The sequence below is a fragment of the Octopus bimaculoides genome, chromosome 15 (assembly GCF_001194135.2).
Source record: "Octopus bimaculoides isolate UCB-OBI-ISO-001 chromosome 15, ASM119413v2, whole genome shotgun sequence".
NCBI classification, from domain to species: Eukaryota; Metazoa; Mollusca; class Cephalopoda; order Octopoda; family Octopodidae; genus Octopus; species Octopus bimaculoides.
In genome coordinates, this window is record NC_068995.1 from 31,051,592 (window position 1) to 31,073,502 (window position 21,911).

A 21,911-nucleotide genomic window follows, 5' to 3' on the forward strand; every position below is an offset into this window, starting at 1 on the left:
AATAGATTATGAAATGTCTAGAAAATAAAGCAAAATAATTATATTGCTATAAAAAAAAAAACAGAAAGAGCAAAGACATGAATTTCACAAGGTACAGGACAGCTAAAACGAGACATGGAGTAATTTTTCATCATCATTTTATGCCTGCTTGTCATGTTAGCTTCTCATGTGTTGTTGGTACCAGGTAGAGAGGATTCTTTAGTCTTGATACAAGCACCATCTTTAATATTGGTGCTATGATAATATGATCCCAGGCCACACTATAAAGTGATTGGTGACAGCAAGGGTGTCCAGCAGTAAAAAACCATGTCAAAAACCAAAAATGCTATAATAACAAAGATTGTTGGCTTCCTTTGTTATCAGAAGGTCCACCAAAAATGTTCAGATGCTGTCAAAGAAGTCCTGTCTGTGTCAGCAAAGGAAAACAAATATAAAATTATGTTCCACTCCTTCATAGACTTTCTACAACACCACTTATTTTTAACTATGTTCCATTTGTTACTGATTTATTATGATAATTATTAAAATAATTCTATTAAATTATTGCAGCTCATTAATGAAGGAGAGGTCAATGTAAAGCAAGGCAGTAGCCATGATCCAACACTTTGGTTGGATGGGTTAGCAGCAATTTTCAGGTAATTTAATCCCTCACTCTGATATCATAAAATAATGGCCTTCTTGTATTTCCTGTTATTGTTCTCCAGCTCCTCCTTCATTAAGAACCATTCCAGCCGTGCCCATGCTACATTATGGTACCTACTGCATTATCAGATGTGTCTGTTTCATTTATATACTTGTGCGCATGCATACACACATGCACAATAGGGTTATTACTTCTGATTGTAGCAAAAAGTCTTTCCATCTGAGTGAATGGCATATTGTACAATACTTGTGTACAAATAGCAGTGCTGCATCGTAGTGAAATGTGGACCTTGAATGCAGTGGACGTGAAGAGTAGAAAGGAATGAAGCTAGTAAGCTCTGATGAATGTGTAACATCACTGTGCATGCATGACAAAGTGAAACGTATTGAGAAAAATTGGTTATAAGAGGAATCAGATGTAGTGTGCAAGTGGGAAGGCTGTGTTGATGTGGTCATGTGATGTGTATGGATGATGACAGCTGTATAACGAAATGCTGACTGCTTAAACTGGATGGAATATGAGGAAGATGGAAACCCAGGAAGGTATGGGATGAACTAGTGAAGACTGATCTCAAAACGTTGAGCCTTGTGGAGGAGATGATAAGTGTTTCATTTTGTTCAATGATACCTGACTGTCAGTAAGCAGTTGGTTTATGTGTATGCACTCACCAGGCCTTGCCCTTGCATCCAATTTACTCCCTCAAGCATTCTCCACCTCTCTTCTTCCTATCACTCATCCTTCAATCACTTCTTTAACAATGGCATTATTCAGCTTCTGTAATCACATGACAGCAGAATCTGCACATATTTCTTTGCCTTTTTGCTTCTAGCTACACCAGCCTCCCTGGAATCACTTCCTTTAACATCCATCATTCCCAATATCATCTCTCCCCAGTTTATTCTTTGCAACTTACTACCCCTTTGTGTGCCTCCAGGTATCTCCCTGTCTCCTCTGAACTACATCTTAGGACTGCTATTCTTCATCTCTAACACCCTCTTATATCTGCTATCACTCTCAACACACTCCTTGCATTTGCTATTGATGCCACTCCCTTCCATACTCACCACAGCCACCACTATGTACCTCTGAGCTTCATCCCTGTCCTTGTACATCACTCTCTCTCTCTCTCTCTCCCCTTTCTTATTTTCTGTGCCATCCACCTCTTCCTATATTACCACTTATCACTTCCCCCTTCCAGAACTATTTCTTTTACCCTCTCTCCCACACTAATATTTACTATTGACTACACCACCACCCTTGCAAATTATTTACCACATTAACCCCTATTCCCTTCCATAACACCACTCACTCTCCTCTCTCACACTTCCCCATCTTCCACCTATACTCTCTCTCATGCTCACTTTTTCTTGTACCTTGAGATTATACCCTGACACCTCATCAGCAACATCTTCATCTTCTTTCCAGTTACTTCCATCCACCTTTATATAATGTGAGGCAACCATATATATCTTCTTCAGCAAGACCCTGTACTTGTCCCTCTATCATACTTTAGGCCTAAAAACCTGGCATAATGCCACCTCCCCCGAGAAGGCTTCTTTTTCTTTGTCATTCAAGTTACTTGGCAGCCTTAACTTGTGCCAGTGTAACAAAACAGCAACCAGTACGCATTAAGTGGTAAGAAGGGCATCCACCTGTAAAAACCATGCCAAAAGCTGACAATGGTGCTAGATGCAGTTCAATGAATCTTCTAGAATTGTGAAACCCGTGCTAGCAAGGAAGATGGACATTAAAGGATGATAATGACCCCCCTCCCAAACCAATCATCATTGTCCCTATCATTTCATATCTACTTTCTGTGCTGGCATGAGTTGGACAGTTAGAGTGGGTTCAACAGTTCAGAGGATTACATCTTGCTCCAATACCTCAGATTAGGCATGGTTTCCATGGCTTACAAAATGTACTGGGTGCATTTTTTTGACACCAGCAGCAGAGTGTGACAGTCTTGTCTGATGTTCTAACGAGTTAGGTATTGTGTGAGTGACAAAACATAGAAACAGAGTGTAAGAAACCTTGTCTGATTTTCTACTTAGGGTTGACATGGAATCCAGACACATTGCAGACAATCTCTGATTAAGTGTTTAAAACAGCTTTTTTATTACAACTTTGTCTTTAGAGTGAAGAAGATTACATGCCTTAAAAGCTTCTAGAATGGTTTGAATGTAATGTCAAGAAGGAAAATGGTGGTTTCTGACTTGCTCCTGAGGTGGTATCAAAATGGACAACTTTTTTGGCTGGTTTATTCTATAAAAGATGCAATTTTTTAAAAATCTTTATTTCCTACTAAAATTGTTAAGAATGTCTTACTAATTGTTTTCTTATTTTATTAATAGACATCTTAACCCATCTGTTCCAAATGGCCAACCTCATCCTTGCCAGTCTGTCATTCAGGAGGTAAACACATATTTTCTCACTTAATAATAATTAGTATTAATGAATTTACAAAAGTGGTGAGCTGGCAGAATCATTAGCATGCTGGGCAAAATACTCAGTGGTATTTCATCTATCTTCAAGTTCTGAATTCAAATTCCGCCAAAGTCTACTTTGTCTTTCATCCTTTCGGGGTCAATAAAATAAGTACCAGTTGAATACTGAGATCGATGTAATCAACTTACCCTCCCCCAAAATTGCTGGTTTTGTGCCAAAATTTGAAACCAATGTTAATGAATTTAAAATTGAATAAAATAGAAATATTTACTGAATTTTTTAGTTTTAGTTTTCTCATAAATTTTCTTTTAAAAAAAAAGGGATTAAAATTTCTATGAAGGTGTTGGACAAGTTTTTGTTATTGAATGTAATAAATTGTAGTTTGGAGGTTAATTGCATTTTGCACACATTTCTATAAATTGTACCTTGGCCTTTATAATTGTGAAATGTATACTTCTGGCTAAAGGTGATGATTTGTTGGGTTTCAGACCCAGTGTTGGGTAATACACTTTGTTCTGAGTTCACCTTTTGAGGAAAAGGTGTTTAGTAGTTTATAAGTGTAACATCAGTAACACAGATAATGGTTAATAACACAGATAATGGTTAATAACACAGATAATGGTTAATAACACAGATAATGGTTAATAACACAGATAATGGTTAATAACACAGATAATGGTTAATAACACAGATAATGGTTAATAACACAGATAATGGTTAATAACACAGATAATGGTTAATAACACAGATAATGGTTAATAATTATACACAATTTAAGGTGGCGAGCTGGCAAAATTGTTACCGCACCGAGAAAATGCTTTGCAGCATTTCGTCTGTCTTTACATTCTGAGTTCAAATTCTGCCGAGGTCGACTTTACCTTTCATCCTTTCAGGGTCGATCAAATAAGTACCAGTTGAGCTCAGGTTGATGTAATTGACTTACCCCGCCCCCTGAAATTGCCAAAATTTGAAACCAATAATTATACACACACACACATACACACATGAGTGTCACCCATACTGTTGGCACATAAAAGGCACCCATGGCGATGACACATTAGAAGCACCCATGCTGATGACATGTTAAAGATACCTGATACACTCAGTGGAGGGCATCCAACCGAAGGAACCAAACCAAAACAGATTGGGGCTCTGCTTACCAGTTCTAGTCAAAGCATCTAACCCATGCCAACATGGAAAACAGACGCTACATTATGATGATGAAATATACACATATATATAACCATCATTGCCATCATCATTTTATTGTCCACTTCGTCATGCTTTTGCATGGGTCAGATGAAATTTATTAAGGCAGTTAATCTGTGGCCTGATGTCCCTCTTGTCACCAACCTTTATCTGTTTCCAAGCAAGATGAATATTTCTCTATGGCCAGACATGTTTTTTCAGAATATCGGAAATGAATGACATTCATTTACAACTATCACACAATGTAAAGACAAAGAAACACATAGATGCATACACATATACACATACGTAACGGTCTTCTATCAATTTCCATCTACTCACAAATTCACTCAGAAGGCTTTAGTTGGCACAGAACTATAGTAGAAGACCCTTGCCCAAGATGCAACACAGTGGGATTGAACCTGAAACAATGTGGTTGAAAAGCAAATTCCTTAACACACAGTCATACCTGCACTTGTACATATGTGTGTGTGGCTGTGTGGTTAAGAAGTTTGCTTTTCTAGTCTAGTTTCAGGTTCAGTTCTACTGTATAGCACTTAGGTATGAGTCTTCTATTATATCCACAGGCCAACTAAAGCTTTGTGAGTGAATTTCGTAAAAGGAAACTGAAAGAAGCCTGTCGTGTAATATCTGTGTGTGTTTATGTCTCCTTGTCTCAATATTGTACAATAGCTGTTACAAGCAACACCATCATACAAAATGTGTTTGTTTTCAGTCTTCTGTGAAAGATATGTCCAGTTATGAGGAAATATTACTTTACTTGGAAACAAGTTGGGGTTGGCAACAGAATTGGCATCTGCCTGTAGAAAGTCTGCATCAGTGAATTCTGTCTGACCCATGCGAGCATGCAGAAGCAGATGTTAAAACAGTGATGACTTTGACTGTGTGAAAAAGATACTGAGATAGTTATTTTTCTTTATTGTTTCATTTGTGAAATCAGATATTTCCAGTTCTGTCTCAAGCTTGTGATAAATACCAATCAGATGTCCGTATTGTGGAACGATGTTGTCGCTGTATTCGCTTTGCCATTCGCTGTCTTGGTAAGAACTCGGCATCTGTTTTACAACCATTAGTAACTCAGGTAAGAGTTTTTTTGTTCCTAAGGTCCTTCAGATGCTAACTGTCTTTTAAAGCAATAGTTATTTCATTGTTAATTCCATCTACATGCTTTGATTTTCTAGCCTAAAACCATTTCAAGACATTTCTTATGTAGTACAATTAATTTTCAATCTAATTATATTTGGGCATAATTAAACTATTTCTGACTTTCACTATGGCTGTTTGCCAAATTTCACAACATTCATTAAAAACTTTGATAAAATTTAAATGAATCGTTTCAGTTTGGTTGCTATTAAAACAGCAAAAGGATTATTTTTTACATTATTATCATCATCATCATCATCATCAATAAGGCAGCCAGCTGGCAGAGTTGTGAGCACATTGAACAACATGCTTAGCAGCATTTTGTCCATCTTTATGTTCTGAGTTCAAATTCTGCCAAGGTCAGCTTTGTCTTTCATCCTTTTGGGGTCAGTAAAGTAAGTACTAGTTGAACACTGGATCAATGTATTGCTGGCCTTGTGCCAAAATTTGAAACCATTATTATTAATTTTTTTTTTTGTTTTCCCTTGCAGATGGTTAATCTGTATCAAGTCCATCAACACTCCTGTTTTCTTTATCTTGGAAGTATTTTAGTTGATGAATATGGCACAGACCCTAATTGTGTCCCTGGTTTGTTGAATATGCTGCAAGTAAGGACATCAAACTTGATATTTTATTGAAATTGTTCTAGTTTTTTTATTGTTGGTTGTTAAATACTCCCTGACCGTTTTTGCAGTTTGAATGAATATGCTGTTTAAAGATAACTTTAACATGAAGTAAATAGTTTCTAAATTTCCATGACTCTTGGCAGATTGAATCTACATGAATATAGATGTGAAACAAACTTACTTCACAACCATGTCTGTTTTAACTTAGTTATGATGCTACAATTTTCTCATTTGTTTCCATCGCAAGAAATTACAAACATTCAGGTTATTTCCATTTTATTTATTTTTTTTAATATGTATTTTATCTAGTGTTCTGTTTTTTGTTTTGTAGGCATTTTGTACGCCAGCCTTCAAACAACTTGAAGAACATAATGGTCTTCGCAACCATCCTGATACTGTTGACGACTTATTCCGTCTTTGCCTCAGGTTTGCTCTCTCTAAACTTTTAATCATTCTTAATGGTTTCAAACAGGAAGGGTTACGACAGCCTTGACCCTTTTATTGTAGGGCCTAATGAAGAAGGGTGGGGTGGGGTGGGGGCTTAAGCCATGACTCTTAGGGTTGCAGCAGCAGGATAGAGTGGTCTACAGACTGGAGACCTGAGCAGTGGATGAGGTTCACTACACAACAAAAGGTACAGTCCCTCTAACAGGTGGTGATAGAGTTGGTGGAAAACTGGGCAGTGGATAAGGGCCACTGCACAGTACATGTAGTCCCTCTGATTGTCTTCCACACAGTTTTCTGTTTAACTGGTTTTGTTCTTTAAACTTGTGTTGCTCAAACACTTGCTGAAGAAGATACTTGCTCAAGGTATCGTACACTGATATTGCACCCAGAACTACAAGATTGCTAAATAACCTTCTTAACCACGCACCCTTGTCTTTTATTTTCCCTGGAATTCTTCTGTCACTCACTTTGAAAACACTTCCTGTCTTTTTACAACAGAACACTAACAAACTCATGGTTATTGTTGTTTAACTCCAGGCTAACACTGACATTGCAGGCCTATGATCTGAGGCGTTCCAACCATGACTATTCTGTCTTTTTTTTTTAGAAGCATGTCTAGGACTATGTCACCCAATATTACTTATTGAGGAAGAGTTGACTGTTATTTCTAGCATTTTGAGGATCTAGGTAGACTCCTGTAGCCAGATAAATCATACTACCCTTGTTTGTAATTATTCCAAACTTGTGTTGCTTCATTGTATCACATGATTCCATTCTGATCTAGGTTTGTGCAGCGAGCACCTGTTGCCTTTTTACAGTGTCAGATGTCTAAAGCTATTCTCTGCTGTTCAATAGCAGCATGTTCTCTTGATCACAGAGATGCTAATGCATCTGTGATGAAATTTCTTGAAGATTTAATTAACTGTGCAACAGCAAAAGAAGTAAGTCAAATATTTAGCTTTAAAAAAACCTTTTATTTATTATTATTGTTATTATTACCGTTATTATTAATTAGTCCAAAGTGGCAAACTGGCAGAATTGTTAGCACGGCAGGCAAGATGCTTGGCAACATTTTGTCCGTCTTTATGTTTTGAGTTCAAATTCTGCTGAGGTTGATTTTTCCTTCATCCTTTTGGGTTTAGTAAAATAAATACCAGTTGAGCACTGGGGTTGATGTAATTGTACTTGCCCTCCTTCCAAACTTGTTGGCCGTATGCCAAAATTTGAAATCATCATTAATTAGTCCTGTTTAATCAGACTTATGATTAAAAGGGATCAAGTTTTACTATCTATAGTATTGTCTATGATTACATTATCTAATATGACCTTAAACCTTTTTTGAGAGGCAGAAATGTCAAAGTGAACTAGGCTGGGGAAAATACTGCTTGTGCTGACAGGGCAGTATGACCATCTGGATAAGAAGTTTACTGTTTACTGGTGCCACATGTTTCCGCTTTCTTTCTGCTGTGCTCAACCAATATCTTGTAGGTGGAAATTGTAAGAAACCCATTGTGTGTGTGTGTGTTATTTCATTGTCTGGTATGCTGTGTAAGTACTGTCACCGTGTAGACAGCATCATTATTGACATCTGCTGTGAAAATATTATCATCATTTATTGTCCGTTGTCTATGCTGGCATGGGTTGAACGGTCTGACCAGGGCTGGTAAGCTGGAAGGCTGCACCAGGCTCCAGTTTGATTTGGCATTGTTTTCTATGGTTGGATGCCCTTCCTAATGCCAACTACTCTGAGAGTGTAATGGGTGCTTTTACATGCCACCAGCATGGGTGCCATTCGCGTGACACCAGTATCTGTCACTTCCCCATGACCAGACAGAAAATTGGAAATAAAAGACACTGTTTGTATGATGGTGACCCATGCTTACAACTATCACATGATGTCATGGTTGCTATATATGTATATGTGTGAAATATTCTATATATATATAACTGATATTACTAAATGATATCTAAATATATGAGTCTATTTTTGTTCCTTTTCTTTCAGCATAAAGATGACTTTGAGACACGACGCACATTAGTCGAAGACTTGCTACGAGAACATGGCCAAACATTAGTGCACTCTCTCCTCAATACGGCTGTCTATTGTCTTCCTACCTACATGGTCTCAGACGTTGCTGATGTGATCTACGAATTGATGCTCTTCGACAGACCGGTCAGTTGGTTTCCTTTATTTTGCTGTTGTTCAGCCTTAATCAAGCAGACACAGGACCAAAGATGTTCTGGTCATACCCATCCTTATATTATAGTATATCTAGAATTACTTATCCAATATGTCCTTCTTTTAGTAATTTTAGGAAGATCTGGCTGCTATTTCTATTACGTGACGCAGTCATATACTGGCTACCTCCTTGTTTTAAGGAGCCAAACTTGTAGGTTTGTTTTTCCTGTTTCTGATTTCTTTGTTGGGTGGATACCTAATCATTTTCAAAATTTAAAAACCAGCTTCCCAGCACCACCTTCGGGCCTGCCAAATAAGGAGGCTTGCTTGAATTCTCAAAAAGAAAAATTAACCTTATTAAGGTCAACAATTAGCAATGGTGCAGAGACTTAAAAATCCTGCATTTGTGTTCAATCTTTAGCTCTTTTTAAAGCATGTCTTTACAAGGAGACATCCACAAGTTTAAATGAGCAGCTAGTCCAGGAGCACAAGCCCTAGTTGACTGTGAGTGCTTGCAAAGAAACAAGAGCTAAGGGGATCATCTTGCATAGTAAATTGAATCAGAAGAGACCTCTGGGTCCACTAGCCCTAGTCATCCTTAAGAGAGTATGAAGATGCAAATAATGGATTGTCTTTGACTGTCAATTCACAGTCATAAGAGGATATTCATTCAAACTGGATGAGTTATGTTAGAAATTCTAATGTTGCTGAGATCAACTTAACTTTCACCCTTCCTGAAAGAATAAAATACTAGCCAAATACTGGGGTTGGTATAATTGACAAACCTCTCACTCCCAAATTTGTTGGTGCCACTGAGAGTGGTAGCATAGATAGAGTACCAGCCAAAATACTTTAGCTCTGAGTTCTAATCCCAGTGATTGACATATGAGAAGAAAATATTTCATGATGTTACTGAAGCAAAGCTATTGTTGTTGATGAAAATTGTTATTATTTTCTATTTTAAAAACTATTTTTCTCTTTGATGTTTTCTACTGCTAGACTTTCTGTCAATGGCTGGAAGTTACTCTAAAATCTTTACCAACTGAGAGCAGTGGTGGTACGATTACAGCCACCCATACACAGCTTACAGAATTTCATAAAGCTGTTACAAGGTAAGATTTTAGTCAATTATTTATTTTGTGTGTTGTTATTTAGCCCCAGGTCAACTTTGATCCAGCTGACCATGTGCCAACCATGACTGACTGGTACATTTTTATATCAGTCACTACATTGTCCAATGTAATTTGAGGGACATTCAGCTGTTATGTCTTGCTTTGTATAAGAGACCTTCATTAGCTTGTTTTTGTGTATTCCTAAACACATTTTCTTCTTCTTTCTGCTTTTCATCTACTCTCTGTATTAGGATTGTTTTTTTATATAAATTTGTACATTGGCATATTTTTTTGAATAATTGATTTCATGCTTTGGAGTCTGTACTTGCTTCCTGCTGTTAACCACTCAGCTGTAAAGTAAGGGATGGCACCTTTTGTTAGCCAGGCAAACTGAAATCTGTAGTGTTACATGAATAAAACAAGTATTTGGCTCAGTAGAATAGTGGCTCAGAAAATGGAATAACATTCTTGATGGTTTCATTTTATTTGTTATAGTTTTTGGACTTTGGTCATGTTGGAGAAAACCCTTCAAAAGTGTCTATTCTCAGAATAAATATCCTTATTTCATCATCATTTAGCATTCGTTTTCCATAGAGGCATGGATAAAATGGTTTGACTGGAGCTGGTAAGCCCAGAGAGCTGCACCAGTCTGTTTTGGCTTGGTTTCTATGGTTGGACATCCTTCTTAACACTTAACCACTCCATAGAGCATACTGGGTGTCTTTTACGTGTCATCAGCATGGGTGCCTATTGCATCACCAGCATGGGTACCTTTCACATGTCACCAGCACTAGCCACGCCTACGATTTCTCTAGGCTTCATGTGTCTTCGTCAGCACAGTGAATCACCAAAAGCTTCGGTCACTTGTCATCACCTCTGTGAGACTCAATATCTCAAGATAATATTTCACCACTTCATCCCACATCTTCCTGGGTCTACCTCTTCCACAGATTAACCTTGGTTGGACATAAACTATATTCTTCTTTACATAAATGAAGGTAACTCAAAATATCTTGTTTGATACACCAATTTTGTTAAAACCACAGAAATGAAATTACTCTCATCATCGTAGAGAAACTCATATCTCCATTGTTTTTATTATATGATGTCCTTCAAGACTTTAAGTGGTAATTTACTGATCATGGTGTTTATCTGGATCCCCTGTGTTCTGAGTTCAAATCTGTCACACTTCTACCACTGTGTTTATTGTTTCTCCATTTCTTGTCTAAAAGTCAAAATAATTTTTCTTAAATCTTCCATCGCAATTTCATTCAATGCCTTTTTTAATATTTTACATTTTTGTTTCTCCAATTTGCAGTGCGGAGTCTGTAAAACAAGTGTGCAATGCTATGAAAGAATTTGCCCGCCTCTTTCGGTAATCTACTTAATAATAAGAACAACTAAATCAAAGACATTAATCTCCTCTGCTTCAAAACACTGACAGAAAACAAAGCAAATGGCACAAAAATGAAAGAAATCTGAAAATATTTTTAAATAATTTTTTTTTTACACCGTTCTTTCACCTTCTTCTGACATCTTTGAGAATTTGGTGACAATCTGAAGGAAAATGACTGAAGTTGGCTCTTTTTTTTTTTTTCTTTATGGTATTTACTGGATGGTTGTCTTCAACAGTTCCAGTCTTCATATGGTGAACAACTACAACAGTAACAATAACAAATAATCTTAGTTTCTGCAGCTGATTTTGGAACACACCTCTCAGACTGGCTTCTTTTATGACATGCAATGAGAATAGATGTGTTTGTGTGTGGGACCTGTATGTGTGTGTGTGTGGGTTGTGTGATGTGTGCCTATATGGATTATCTCTAAAACTAAAACTTTCATTTATTCTCTTTGTGACATTTGACCTCTCACATTTCACACCCAAATGCTCACCCTAAACCATTCTTCAGTTTTCTCTACCAGCAGAACACATTGTGATTCTTTTTCTATTTTTAACTATTTGTCTTTTAAAAACAAACCCCAAAAACTGAATATTTTACCTTTAATATTATTTTATCTAAATTCGTTTCTTGCCTACTGTTACCATCGCCACAAGTCTATCGCTTTTTACTGTATGTATGTGTGTGTGTGTGTGTATATATATATATATATATATATATATTACATAGACCACAGAGAGTAATCAGTTCTATCTGTCATACTGGACATCAAACTTCCTGGCAAGGCCAGACACAAAGTGTAGCAGTAGAAACATATTGCTTTCACTCCAAAGTGGTTTACTACTTGCCATATGTAGCAATACACATGAATACTGGGACATACTGCAGTTGAAAGGGATTAGTGCCCCAAGAGCCAGGCTTGCCTCTCCTCTTTCTCCCCAACCAACCAACCTGTTCTTATCACTTTTGTCATCTTAAAGGTAAATTCCATGACAAGACTATGATGAAGGCGGTTGCCCCCCTTTGCCTCGACCAGGTCAAACTGCCTGACAACTGAGATTGGTCAAGAAAGCAAAAGTCACACGTTTTAATGAGGCCCTCTGTGTATGTGACTCTCCTCTGACCTAGTTCTGGCTTAACCTCAATAAAGTGTAGAGGCAATGTTTAGTAGTCATGGCCAAGACCCTGCTAGCTAAATCTAACTAAACAACAAATGTTGTGTGTGTATACATTAATGTATGTACACAAATGTATACATACATATATTCCTCTACTTGAAAAGCAGGTAAGGATTAGTGACTGGATAGGCATCCAGCTGCAAAACAATGCATCAATAATGTATTTGTCTAACCCATGCCAGCATGGAAAAAGAAGTGTCAAGACGAATGAATATATTTCTTTGAAAGTGACACTTCACTTGCTTGCTGTTTTTGTATTTTCACAGCAACTGGAAAACAAGGAACTGAATAGCACAGACATGCATATACACACACATGTAGTTATATACACATACACATATATATACATTTTTACATAGAGTAATCTAACTAATAGTTAAAAAAAAGGAAAAGGATAACACAGTACCTGTTTTGCTAAACTGAAGGATCTGAGACAGAAGAATGACTATTTTAGAGAGAAAGAGACCCTAATACCCTGCAAAAACCACCCTTAAATAAAGCCAGTCTATTTCAAATTGGGTTGATTTGAGTGTTTTCTATTTAACCTGTCCTGTGTTCTTTGTACTGTCGTGGAATTCTACTTATTGACACTTTAGAGACAAAGCCTTATTTGGAATTTCAGTGCCAAGAAGATGGTGCCCTTTTTACAAGCCCTACAGAGAGCATGCACTTATTTTTCAAAAAAAAAATTATAAAAAATAAAGTTATTACTTTTCATGTATAAAACTATATATATTCTTGCAGGAAATTGAATGAACTACTACAATCTTCTTTGTCATTCGACTTCTCGGCCAATAGATTGGCCCTGTTGTATCCTAAGCATTAATATGTTTTTCATTACCCAACTCTTATTACAGAATAACACTAACTTCAGGAAACCTGCCAGCCACCTATTCACCTACCGATCTGGTAGACACACTAGTCAAATTGACTACATCCTTGCCAGGGAACAGCAAAGACGGCTACTTATAAATGCCAAAACTTTCCCAGGTGAAGAATGCACTCCACAACATAGATTAGTAGTTAGCAACTTCAGGATCAGGGCTAAATGGATGCCCAGAAGATGACCAGCATGGAGGAGAAGGGTCTGGAAGATTAAGGATCCTGCAAATGGACAGATTTAGACACGCATTACTCAAAGCTTTTGATGAAATAGAGAGGGATATAGCATCACATGATGTGGAAGACAATTAAAGGTTTCTACCGGACAACCTGTTGAGGGCCACTGACCAGATCTGTGGATGGTGCAAAGTCCCCTCTCAACCCAAGGTAACGTAGTGGTGGAACAATGTAGTTGACAGGGACATTAGGGAAAAGAAACAGGCAAGGATGAACAGGAAGAATGGTGGTAGCAGGGAGTTGTATCAGACTGCCAGAAAGGAAGCTAGGAGACAGGTTTATTTAGCCAGAGGGGAAGCAGATAAGAAAAAATTTGCTAATGTTCTGCGTCATGAGGACTAAAGACTTGAAGTATTTCATGTTGCAAGACAGTGAGTGAGAGGGAATTGTGATGTCATAGGAGAGAGACTTGGAGACGCCACTATGAAAGGTTGCTAAATGAATAGAATGAATGGGAGAGAGAGAGTCTGCCGAATGTCAACCCAACAGAGGGACCAGCTATCTGAGTTGACAGTACCATGGTAGATAAAGCAATTAAGGGTGTGAAGACGGGGAAAGCCCCTGGCCCATCAGGAATCACCACAGAGATGCTTAAAATGTCTGGCAGTGTTGGCTATAGTCTAGTCACCCGTATAGTCAACCAGGTGATACATGAAGGAGTCATACCCAATGACTGGTGTAGCAGCACCATAGTCAACTGCTACAAAGGTAAAGGTGACGCGTTAGATACAAATAATTACAGAGGTATCAAGTTGTTGGAACAGGTAATGAAAGTCACGGAGAGGGTCATAGCCCAGCTAATTAGGGAGAGAGTCAGTTTAGAGGAGCTGCAGTTTGGGTTTGTGCCAGGGAAAAGCACTACTGAGGCTATATTTCTGGTAAGACAGCTGCAGGAGAAATACCTAGCCAAACTGTACCTGGCTTTTTTTGACAAGTTCCCCCGATCCCTTATCTGGTGGTCAATAAGGAAACAAGGGATAGATGAATGGTTAGTGAGAGCTGTACAAGACATGTACAGGGATATGGTCAGTAAGGTGAGGGTTGGCAATGAGTATAGTGAAGAATTCCGGGTAGGGGTCCACCAAGGATCACTCCTCAGCCCCCTCCTATTTATCATAGTCCTCCAGGCTTCAAGACAGGATGCCCCTGGGAGCTTCTCTATGCTGATGACCTTGCACTAATTGCTGAGTCACTATCAGAAATAGAGAAGTTTCAGGTGTGGAAGCAATGATTAGAATCGAAGGGCCTTAGAGTCAACCTAGCTAAAACCAAAGTCTTAATAAGTAGGAAGGCAGACAACACACAAATCCCTCCAGGTAGATGGCCCTGCTTGATCTATAGAAAAGGCGTAGGTAGAAACTCCATAAGATGTACCCAGTGTAAGCTATAGACACATAAGAGGTGCAGCAATATCAAAGGAAGGCTAACTAGCAAGATAGTTTTTGTGTGGTAATAAACACTGAAAATGTGCAGAGAACAGCTTCTGTCACATTCCAGGGAGAGAAAACTACAAGTAGTTGATAGCTTCTGTTACCTAGGTGACCAAGTCAGTAGTGGGAGTGGATGCTCTAAAAGTGTAGCTGCTAGAATAAGAATAGCTTGGGTAAAGTTCAAAGAGCTCCTACCTCTGCTGGTGACAAAGGGCTTCTGGCTCAGAGTAAAAGGTAGATTGTATGACGCATGTGTGCGAACAGCCATGCTACATGGCAGTGAAACATGGGCTGTGACTGCTGAGGACATGTGTAAGCTTGCAAAGAAAGAAGCCAGTATGCTCCTCTGGATATGTAATGTCAGTGTGCACGACTGTGTAAGCACCATGAGAGAAAAGTTGGACTTAAGAAGCCTCAGATGTGGTGTGCAAGAGAGACAACTGCGCTGGTATGGTCATGTGTTCCGAATGGAGGAGGACAGCTGTGTGAAAAAGTGTCACACCCTAGCGGTTGAGGGAACCCGTAGAAGAGGTAGACCCAGTAAAAACTAGGATGAGATGGTGAAGCACAACCTTTGAACATTGGGCCTCACTGAGGCAATGACAAGTGACAGACCTTTGGAGATATGCTGTGCTTGAGAAGTCCCAGCAAGCCAAGTGAGACCATAACCATGGCCTATGCCAGTGCTGTATAACCAGCCTATTTAAGAGTACCCTTCAATCATTGGACAATAAACTACACTTGCGAAGACTTGTTGAGGTAAGTGAAATCATCGTGGCCGATGACAGTACCACCTGATTGGCACCTGTGCCAGTGGAGTGTTAAGAGCACTATTCAAGTGTGACCGTAGTTGGGCCGCTGACTGGCTCCCGTGCCAGTGACATGTAAAAAGTACCATTCAAGCATGATCATTGCCAGCGTCACCTGACTGGTGGCTCCTGTGCTGGTGGCACGTAAAAAACACCATTTGAGCATGGCTGATGCCAGTACTGATTGACTGACCCTTGTGCCGATGGCATGTAAAAGCACCCACTACACTCTTGGAATGGTTGGCATTAGGAAGGGCATCCAGCTGTAGAAACTTTGCCAGATCAGATTGGTGCAACCCTCAGTCAAACCGTCCAACCCATGCCAGCATGGAAAGTGGAAATTAAACGACGATGATGATGATGATGATGATGATTATTATTAGTGAGGCCAGTTGGCAGAAGTGTTAATGCATTGGACAAAATGCTTAGCAGCAGTTCTTCCAGAACTTGACATTTTAAGTTCAAATGCTACCAAAGTCAACTTTGCCTTTCATCCTTTTGAGGTTGGTAAAATAATACCAGTCAAGTACTGCATGTGGTGGTATGGATGGCTTTTGATGTAAGCCACTCTCTCCCTTGAAATTGCAGTGGTCATGCCAGAATTAGGATGAATTATTATTAAGGTGGTGAGCTGGCAGAATCGTTAGCATGCCAAGGGTTGATAAATTAAGTACTAGTGAAACGCTGGGGTTGATGTAAACAACTAGTTACCTCCTGCAAAATTTCAGGCCTTGTGCCTTTAGTAGAAAGGATCATTATTAAGACGGCAAGGTGGTAGAATGGTTAGCATGCTGGAAAAATGCTTAGTTTTTTGTCTCTATGTTGAGTTCAAATTCTGCTGAGGTCAACTTCACTTTTCATCCTTTCAGGGTCAATGAAATAAGTACCAGTTAAGTCATTGGACTGTGGCTATGCTGGGGCACCACCTTGAAGGTTTTAACCAAACATATTCACCTTCTGTTCTTTTTTTTTAAATCCTGGTATCTATTCTATCCAGTCTCTTATGCTAAACCGCTAGGTTATAGATACATAAACAAACCAAGAAGTGATGGAGGAACAAACACAAAGACACACACACAACAGTTTCTTCTACGAAATCCACTCACAAAACTTTGGTCAGTCTGGAGCTATCTTAGAAGACACTGACCTGAGGTGTTACATAGTGAGTCTGAATCCAGAACCATGTGACTGGAAAGCTAATTTTTCCCCACTCAACCACACCTGTGCAGGTTTTTATACATTTAAACAAAGCAATAAAGAGAATAGAGTTGTTTATGACTCTGGTTATGGGTTCAATCCCCACTGCATGTCTTATACGTTAGTGTGGGGTCAACTAGAGTAACTTGTCAGTGAAATTATGTGGAAGAAAACCATTGTGTATACAGAGTGGGCCAAAAGTCATGCACCAAGATCAAAACACATTTCAAAGGCAGTAGAATATATGTCAGCTGTTTTGGCGCGTGACTTTTGGCCCACCTTGTATTTATGTATCTAAATGTTTCAATGATTTGTGTTGGCAGACAATGTAAATATTGGTGAAAATACGAAGACTGGTGCTTTGCAAATGAAGTCCCTTGGGATATTTGTTTTAGCATGAAAGTGAAGGCATTTGTTTGCTACTGTTCATATCAGAAATGCAGTGAATCAGGGAATGAGCCATTCATACAACATTATTATTCACCAAGTATGATTGAAAATGTTAGAATAAACAATAGATGAACTCTTTTAGTATTCAGATTACTCTGTCAAATGTACTGCTTATTTATTTACATTGCTTGCAATTAATCATGCATTATCTTTTAGCTTCAAGATTTTGATTATGTGATTGTTTAGTTTTAGAATGACACTGTAGGGTAGGTGCAAAAGGCAGGATCTGGGCAGTTTGAACCCAAAATAGAATATTTTGGTTGGATATGGCTGATTTAAAGAGTTAAACAGTATTGTGTATGAGAAAGACGTGCCTCATATCCACCAAAGATGGTGAATTTCTGTTCTTGTTCTTGTTAACATGATAGAATCTGGTCAGAATTTGTTTTCAAATCTACGTTAGACTTAGAAATAAAGATTAAATCACTTTGAAGTTGTTTAACTCTATGGCATTTAAATCGGTTATATCTGGCCCAAATATTCTACCTGTTTTATGTTCAAACTGACCAGATCCAGCCTTACCCACCTCTCCTAAAATGTCATTCTAAAAGAAAACAATCACATCATTAAAGTCTTGAAGCTACGAGATAATGCAGGATTAATTCAAAACAAAATGCATAAATAAGCATTCAACAGTAATCTGAATGCTAAAGGATTAATGAAAAGAAATAGTCTAAAGTAGTGGTTCTCATCCAGGGTCCACACAAGCTAAATAGTAAATTGGGGATCCTAAGTTGTATTTTATGGTTTCATGAAAAAAGTTTGCTTAAGCAGCTAGGTTTCTTTCTCTGGCGTTTTACAGAGTTCAACCTACACAAGTATGTATTGATAGACTAAATAGGAATTTTGTAGGGGGTGTCTATAAAACTAGCTTTTAAACATCAAATGGTTATGGGGGTGCACCAGAATAAAATAGTTTAAAAGGAGGGGGTCTTGTAGGTAAAAAGTGGTTGAGAACCACTGTAGTGTTCATATATTTATGGTGGGAACAAAGTAGCACATACTTGGACAATCATCTACATACACTTTTGAGGTGTGAGAAAGACAGGATGGGTTTTTTTGGGGGGCGGGGGTTTAATTGTAGATCTGTTGTTTTCCTTTTGAAGGTACTCTTTTTTTTTTATCCATGGTTTAGTTGCTTTTTTTTGTTAAAGGGCTGTTCAGCTCTACATCAGTTTTGGCATGGTTGTTATGCCAACCACTTTACAGAATGTACTGGGTACTTTTTACGTGGCACCAGCACCTTATGAGTTTGCAAGATTAGGGATGCACAACTGGAGAGGGTTGCAGGGGATGAGCCTGTATGCAAGGGCAACCATGCTTTTACTTAGCTTGATGTGTCTGGCAACCAAGCTTAGCTTGATTTCTTTTAAATAATTTCCACTCAACGGATGTAGGTAAAACATGAGCAGAGAAAACGTTCTAGATAATTGATGATGTGGGGAGGAAATGTACAAGTCAGATAGGGGTAGGATCTGGAGAAGACATGGGACCAAGCTGCACCAAAGAGCAGATACCACTGAAGTCGCGTGACTGACCAGACTATCAGATGTTTAACATTGCTGATCGCAGAATGTAAAGAGTTGGAGTAAATATCAGACACTTTACTAATCCATCGCCTGAATAATCTTCTCTACTATAGGCACAAAGCCGGAAATTTTGGTGAAGGGGGCTAGTCAATTTAAATCTGACCCTAAAAAGATGAAAAGCAAAGTCAACCTTTGAACCCAGAACAAAGACAGATCAAATTTTGGTATATGAGGCCAGCAATTTTGGGGAAGGGGTTAAGTCGATTAAATCAATCCCAGTGATCAAAAGGATGAACGGTAAAGACAACCTTGATGGAAATCTGAACTCAGAATGTAAGGGCAGATGAAATATCATTAAGCATTTTGCCTGACATGCTAACGATTCTGCCAGCTCGCTGCCTTAATAATCCTTTCTGCTATTGGCACAAAGCCTGAAATTTGGTAGGAGGGGATAAGTTGATTACATTGACTCCAAGGCTCATCTGGTAATTATTTTATTGACCCCTACAAAAGAATGAAAGGCAAAGATGAACTCAGAACATAAAGATGGATGAAATGCTGCCAAGCAGCATTTTGTCTGGCTTGCTAATGATTCTGTCAATTTCACCACCTTAATAAGAAAATAATGTTTTCAAGGTATTGCAAATGTTTCTGAGAAGATAAAAAAAAATTTTTTTTTTAAACTTCACATCATAAACTTTTTATTTTCTTGTAATGATCTCATTAATTTCGACATTTTATAATTGATCTTCATTTGATTTATTCTCAAGTTTTATTTTACTTCACCTAATGACTCTTTAAGAGATTTGCGGTCAGGTGTGGAGGGAGTTGGTATTGCATTTTCCAAGGAAAGTTGTAAATTGGAATCAAATGTGTCACAGTATTGTTGAAGAATTTGTTGTTGTTTAAATATAAAATCATTCTTGTCATGATACATTCCTAGAATGGTGCTGGCCTGCAAAAAAGAGAGACATTTAGTGAATCAGTGCAAGATATCTTTTGGCTTTGGAACAAAACTGCCCAAGCCTCTGTGCAATTGTTCTGGCTGCTAGAAATAGTAGCCAAATTTTATCCTGCTGGTAAAAGACAATTTATCAAGGACTACATTATCCACTATGTTCATTTATTTAGTGTTTTTTTTTTTAATGCTAGTATGATTTGTGGCAGGTTTTTACAGTTAGATGTTCTTGTCGCCAACCTTTACCTCTTTTTCAAATAAGAAATATTTTTTGTTCCACACATTTAAAAGCACAGAGCAACTGGTCATAATCTGAACAAGGAATGTAAACATCATATCACCATTTCACTAAAAGCTGTAAAATGTCAACAATCATGTACATATGCACCTATGAATGAATACGTATACACACACACACACATATATATACACATTCAATAGGCTTCCTCCAATCTCTGTTTACCAAATTCACGTCCAAAGCATTGGTCAGTCTGGTGTTATAGAAGACACTTGTTCATGGTGTTGTGGAGTGGGACTGAACCTGAAACCTCATAGCTATGCCAGGGAAATAAGACAAGAAGGTCATAGCTGGCATTTTTTTGATTTCCTGAATCAGGGTTGGCCTACAACTAAACAATGGCAATCATTGTTTGACCTGCTAAAAACAGCATCCAACTCTCCCTAAAAATCACATTCTGCCATCTTTAAGAAAAGGAGGATAATTGGATAATGTAGTCTTAGACTATTTGTTTAAAAAGATGGGATGATCACTTTTGAAATGATCAGGGTTAAACAACAGCAACTACCAAAACAAAATCATAACAGTGTTTCCATGCTACCTACATGAGATCTGGAAATAAATGTACCGAAGGAAATAAATATTAGCCATTCTCCTGATTCTTTTCAGGAAGCATGGGAGACAACCATAGACATATTTTAGTCTTATGAGTACCTCCTCAGCTACACAAACTTTATTGTAGTTGCTGAAGTAGTAATGACAATAAGTAAATTTTAGATTGGTTTTGTATAAACAATTTTAAAATGCTATCTGAATTAAAAAAAAAAATTTAAGTTATTGTTAACATTTCAAATACAGGAAATGCCATAAAGCTAACTAGAAATAGTAAGTTACTGAGTTTTAAAAAATGATGGTGAAGGTTTGTGTCACCAAAGAAATAATAAATAGGAGAGTTGTTGGAGGTGAAAGAGAGAATAGAGAGAGGTGAGTTGAGGCAACTGTGTAAAGATGAATGAAGAAAAGGAGAAATGTGAGGGTAGCAGGGTTAATAAGAGGTGGCATGAGTAGTGTGTGAGGTGAAACTGTGAGGGAAGGATGGTCAAAGTTTGCAGCAAAATCCAAGTGATTTGAAATGGGATGGGATGAGAATGCAGAGCAAAAAAGCAATATACAAAAGGACACATACAAGGTGTGAGAAGGAGAAAAAGAATGAAGAGTAGAATTAATAGTGACTGATATTGAAAATTAGACATGGGATGTCATCAGTGAATTAATTTGTCTCCCTTTTAAATCCTCTTTTTCAAAGATAAACAAAAATAAAAGTTACCTTTCTAAATATTTCTCTTGCATTTTCAATTTCCATTGCATTCAGATACAACTTCCCTAATTCGTACAGCAATAAACCAACTTTGAAGTCAGAATGTTCAAAATATTGCCTTTTTCACCCCCACCAAGGAAAACAGAAAATACAGAAAAACCAAATTAAACATAAAATATAAGAAATCATGATGAGAAAAATAAAATATACATTTGGATATTCGATAATATATCAGGTCATCCCATAAGTTCTGTCCAATTTTACCTTTTTTAAAATTGAATGAAATTTAATAGTATTTTAGAATGTATAATGGAATTTAAAATTATTTTTATGCATTTTTGTACATCTAAACTAATTAAATACTATTTTACAGAATAATAGAATTAAAATTTCTTTGATTAAAACCCTTTCTAACATAGAAGTATCCAAAGAGCATTTGAGGCACATAATGCTTTATGAGTACAAAAAAGGAAACTCTGCA

The 21,911-nt window shown here is 37.8% G+C and overlaps 2 protein-coding genes across 5 annotated transcripts in view; one reads left to right on the forward strand and one right to left on the reverse strand.

Annotated features, from left to right (window-relative positions):
- LOC106869380 (transportin-3) overlaps window positions 1–12,897 on the forward strand; it is a 71,201-nt gene extending 58,304 nt beyond the window's left edge. Inside the window, exons 19-27 of the mRNA XM_014915102.2 lie at window positions 550–635; window positions 2,995–3,055; window positions 5,238–5,378; window positions 5,932–6,048; window positions 6,398–6,492; window positions 7,298–7,454; window positions 8,519–8,686; window positions 9,692–9,804; window positions 11,123–12,897. Coding sequence (XP_014770588.1) covers window positions 550–635; window positions 2,995–3,055; window positions 5,238–5,378; window positions 5,932–6,048; window positions 6,398–6,492; window positions 7,298–7,454; window positions 8,519–8,686; window positions 9,692–9,804; window positions 11,123–11,183 — 999 coding nt within the window. The 3' untranslated portion in view covers window positions 11,184–12,897. The remainder of the gene's footprint in view (window positions 1–549; window positions 636–2,994; window positions 3,056–5,237; window positions 5,379–5,931; window positions 6,049–6,397; window positions 6,493–7,297; window positions 7,455–8,518; window positions 8,687–9,691; window positions 9,805–11,122) is intronic.
- A 6,497-nt stretch (window positions 12,898–19,394) lies between these two features.
- Window positions 19,395–21,911, reverse strand: part of LOC106869377 (histone-lysine N-methyltransferase SMYD3) — a 95,702-nt gene continuing 93,185 nt past the window's right edge. For all 4 annotated transcript variants that reach the window (XM_014915101.2, XM_052973230.1, XM_052973228.1 and 1 more), the window contains 2 exons: window positions 21,440–21,548; window positions 19,395–19,871 (listed from right to left, as the gene is read on the reverse strand). In XM_014915101.2, coding sequence (XP_014770587.1) covers window positions 19,689–19,871; window positions 21,440–21,548 — 292 coding nt within the window. In that variant the 3' untranslated portion in view covers window positions 19,395–19,688. The remainder of the gene's footprint in view (window positions 19,872–21,439; window positions 21,549–21,911) is intronic.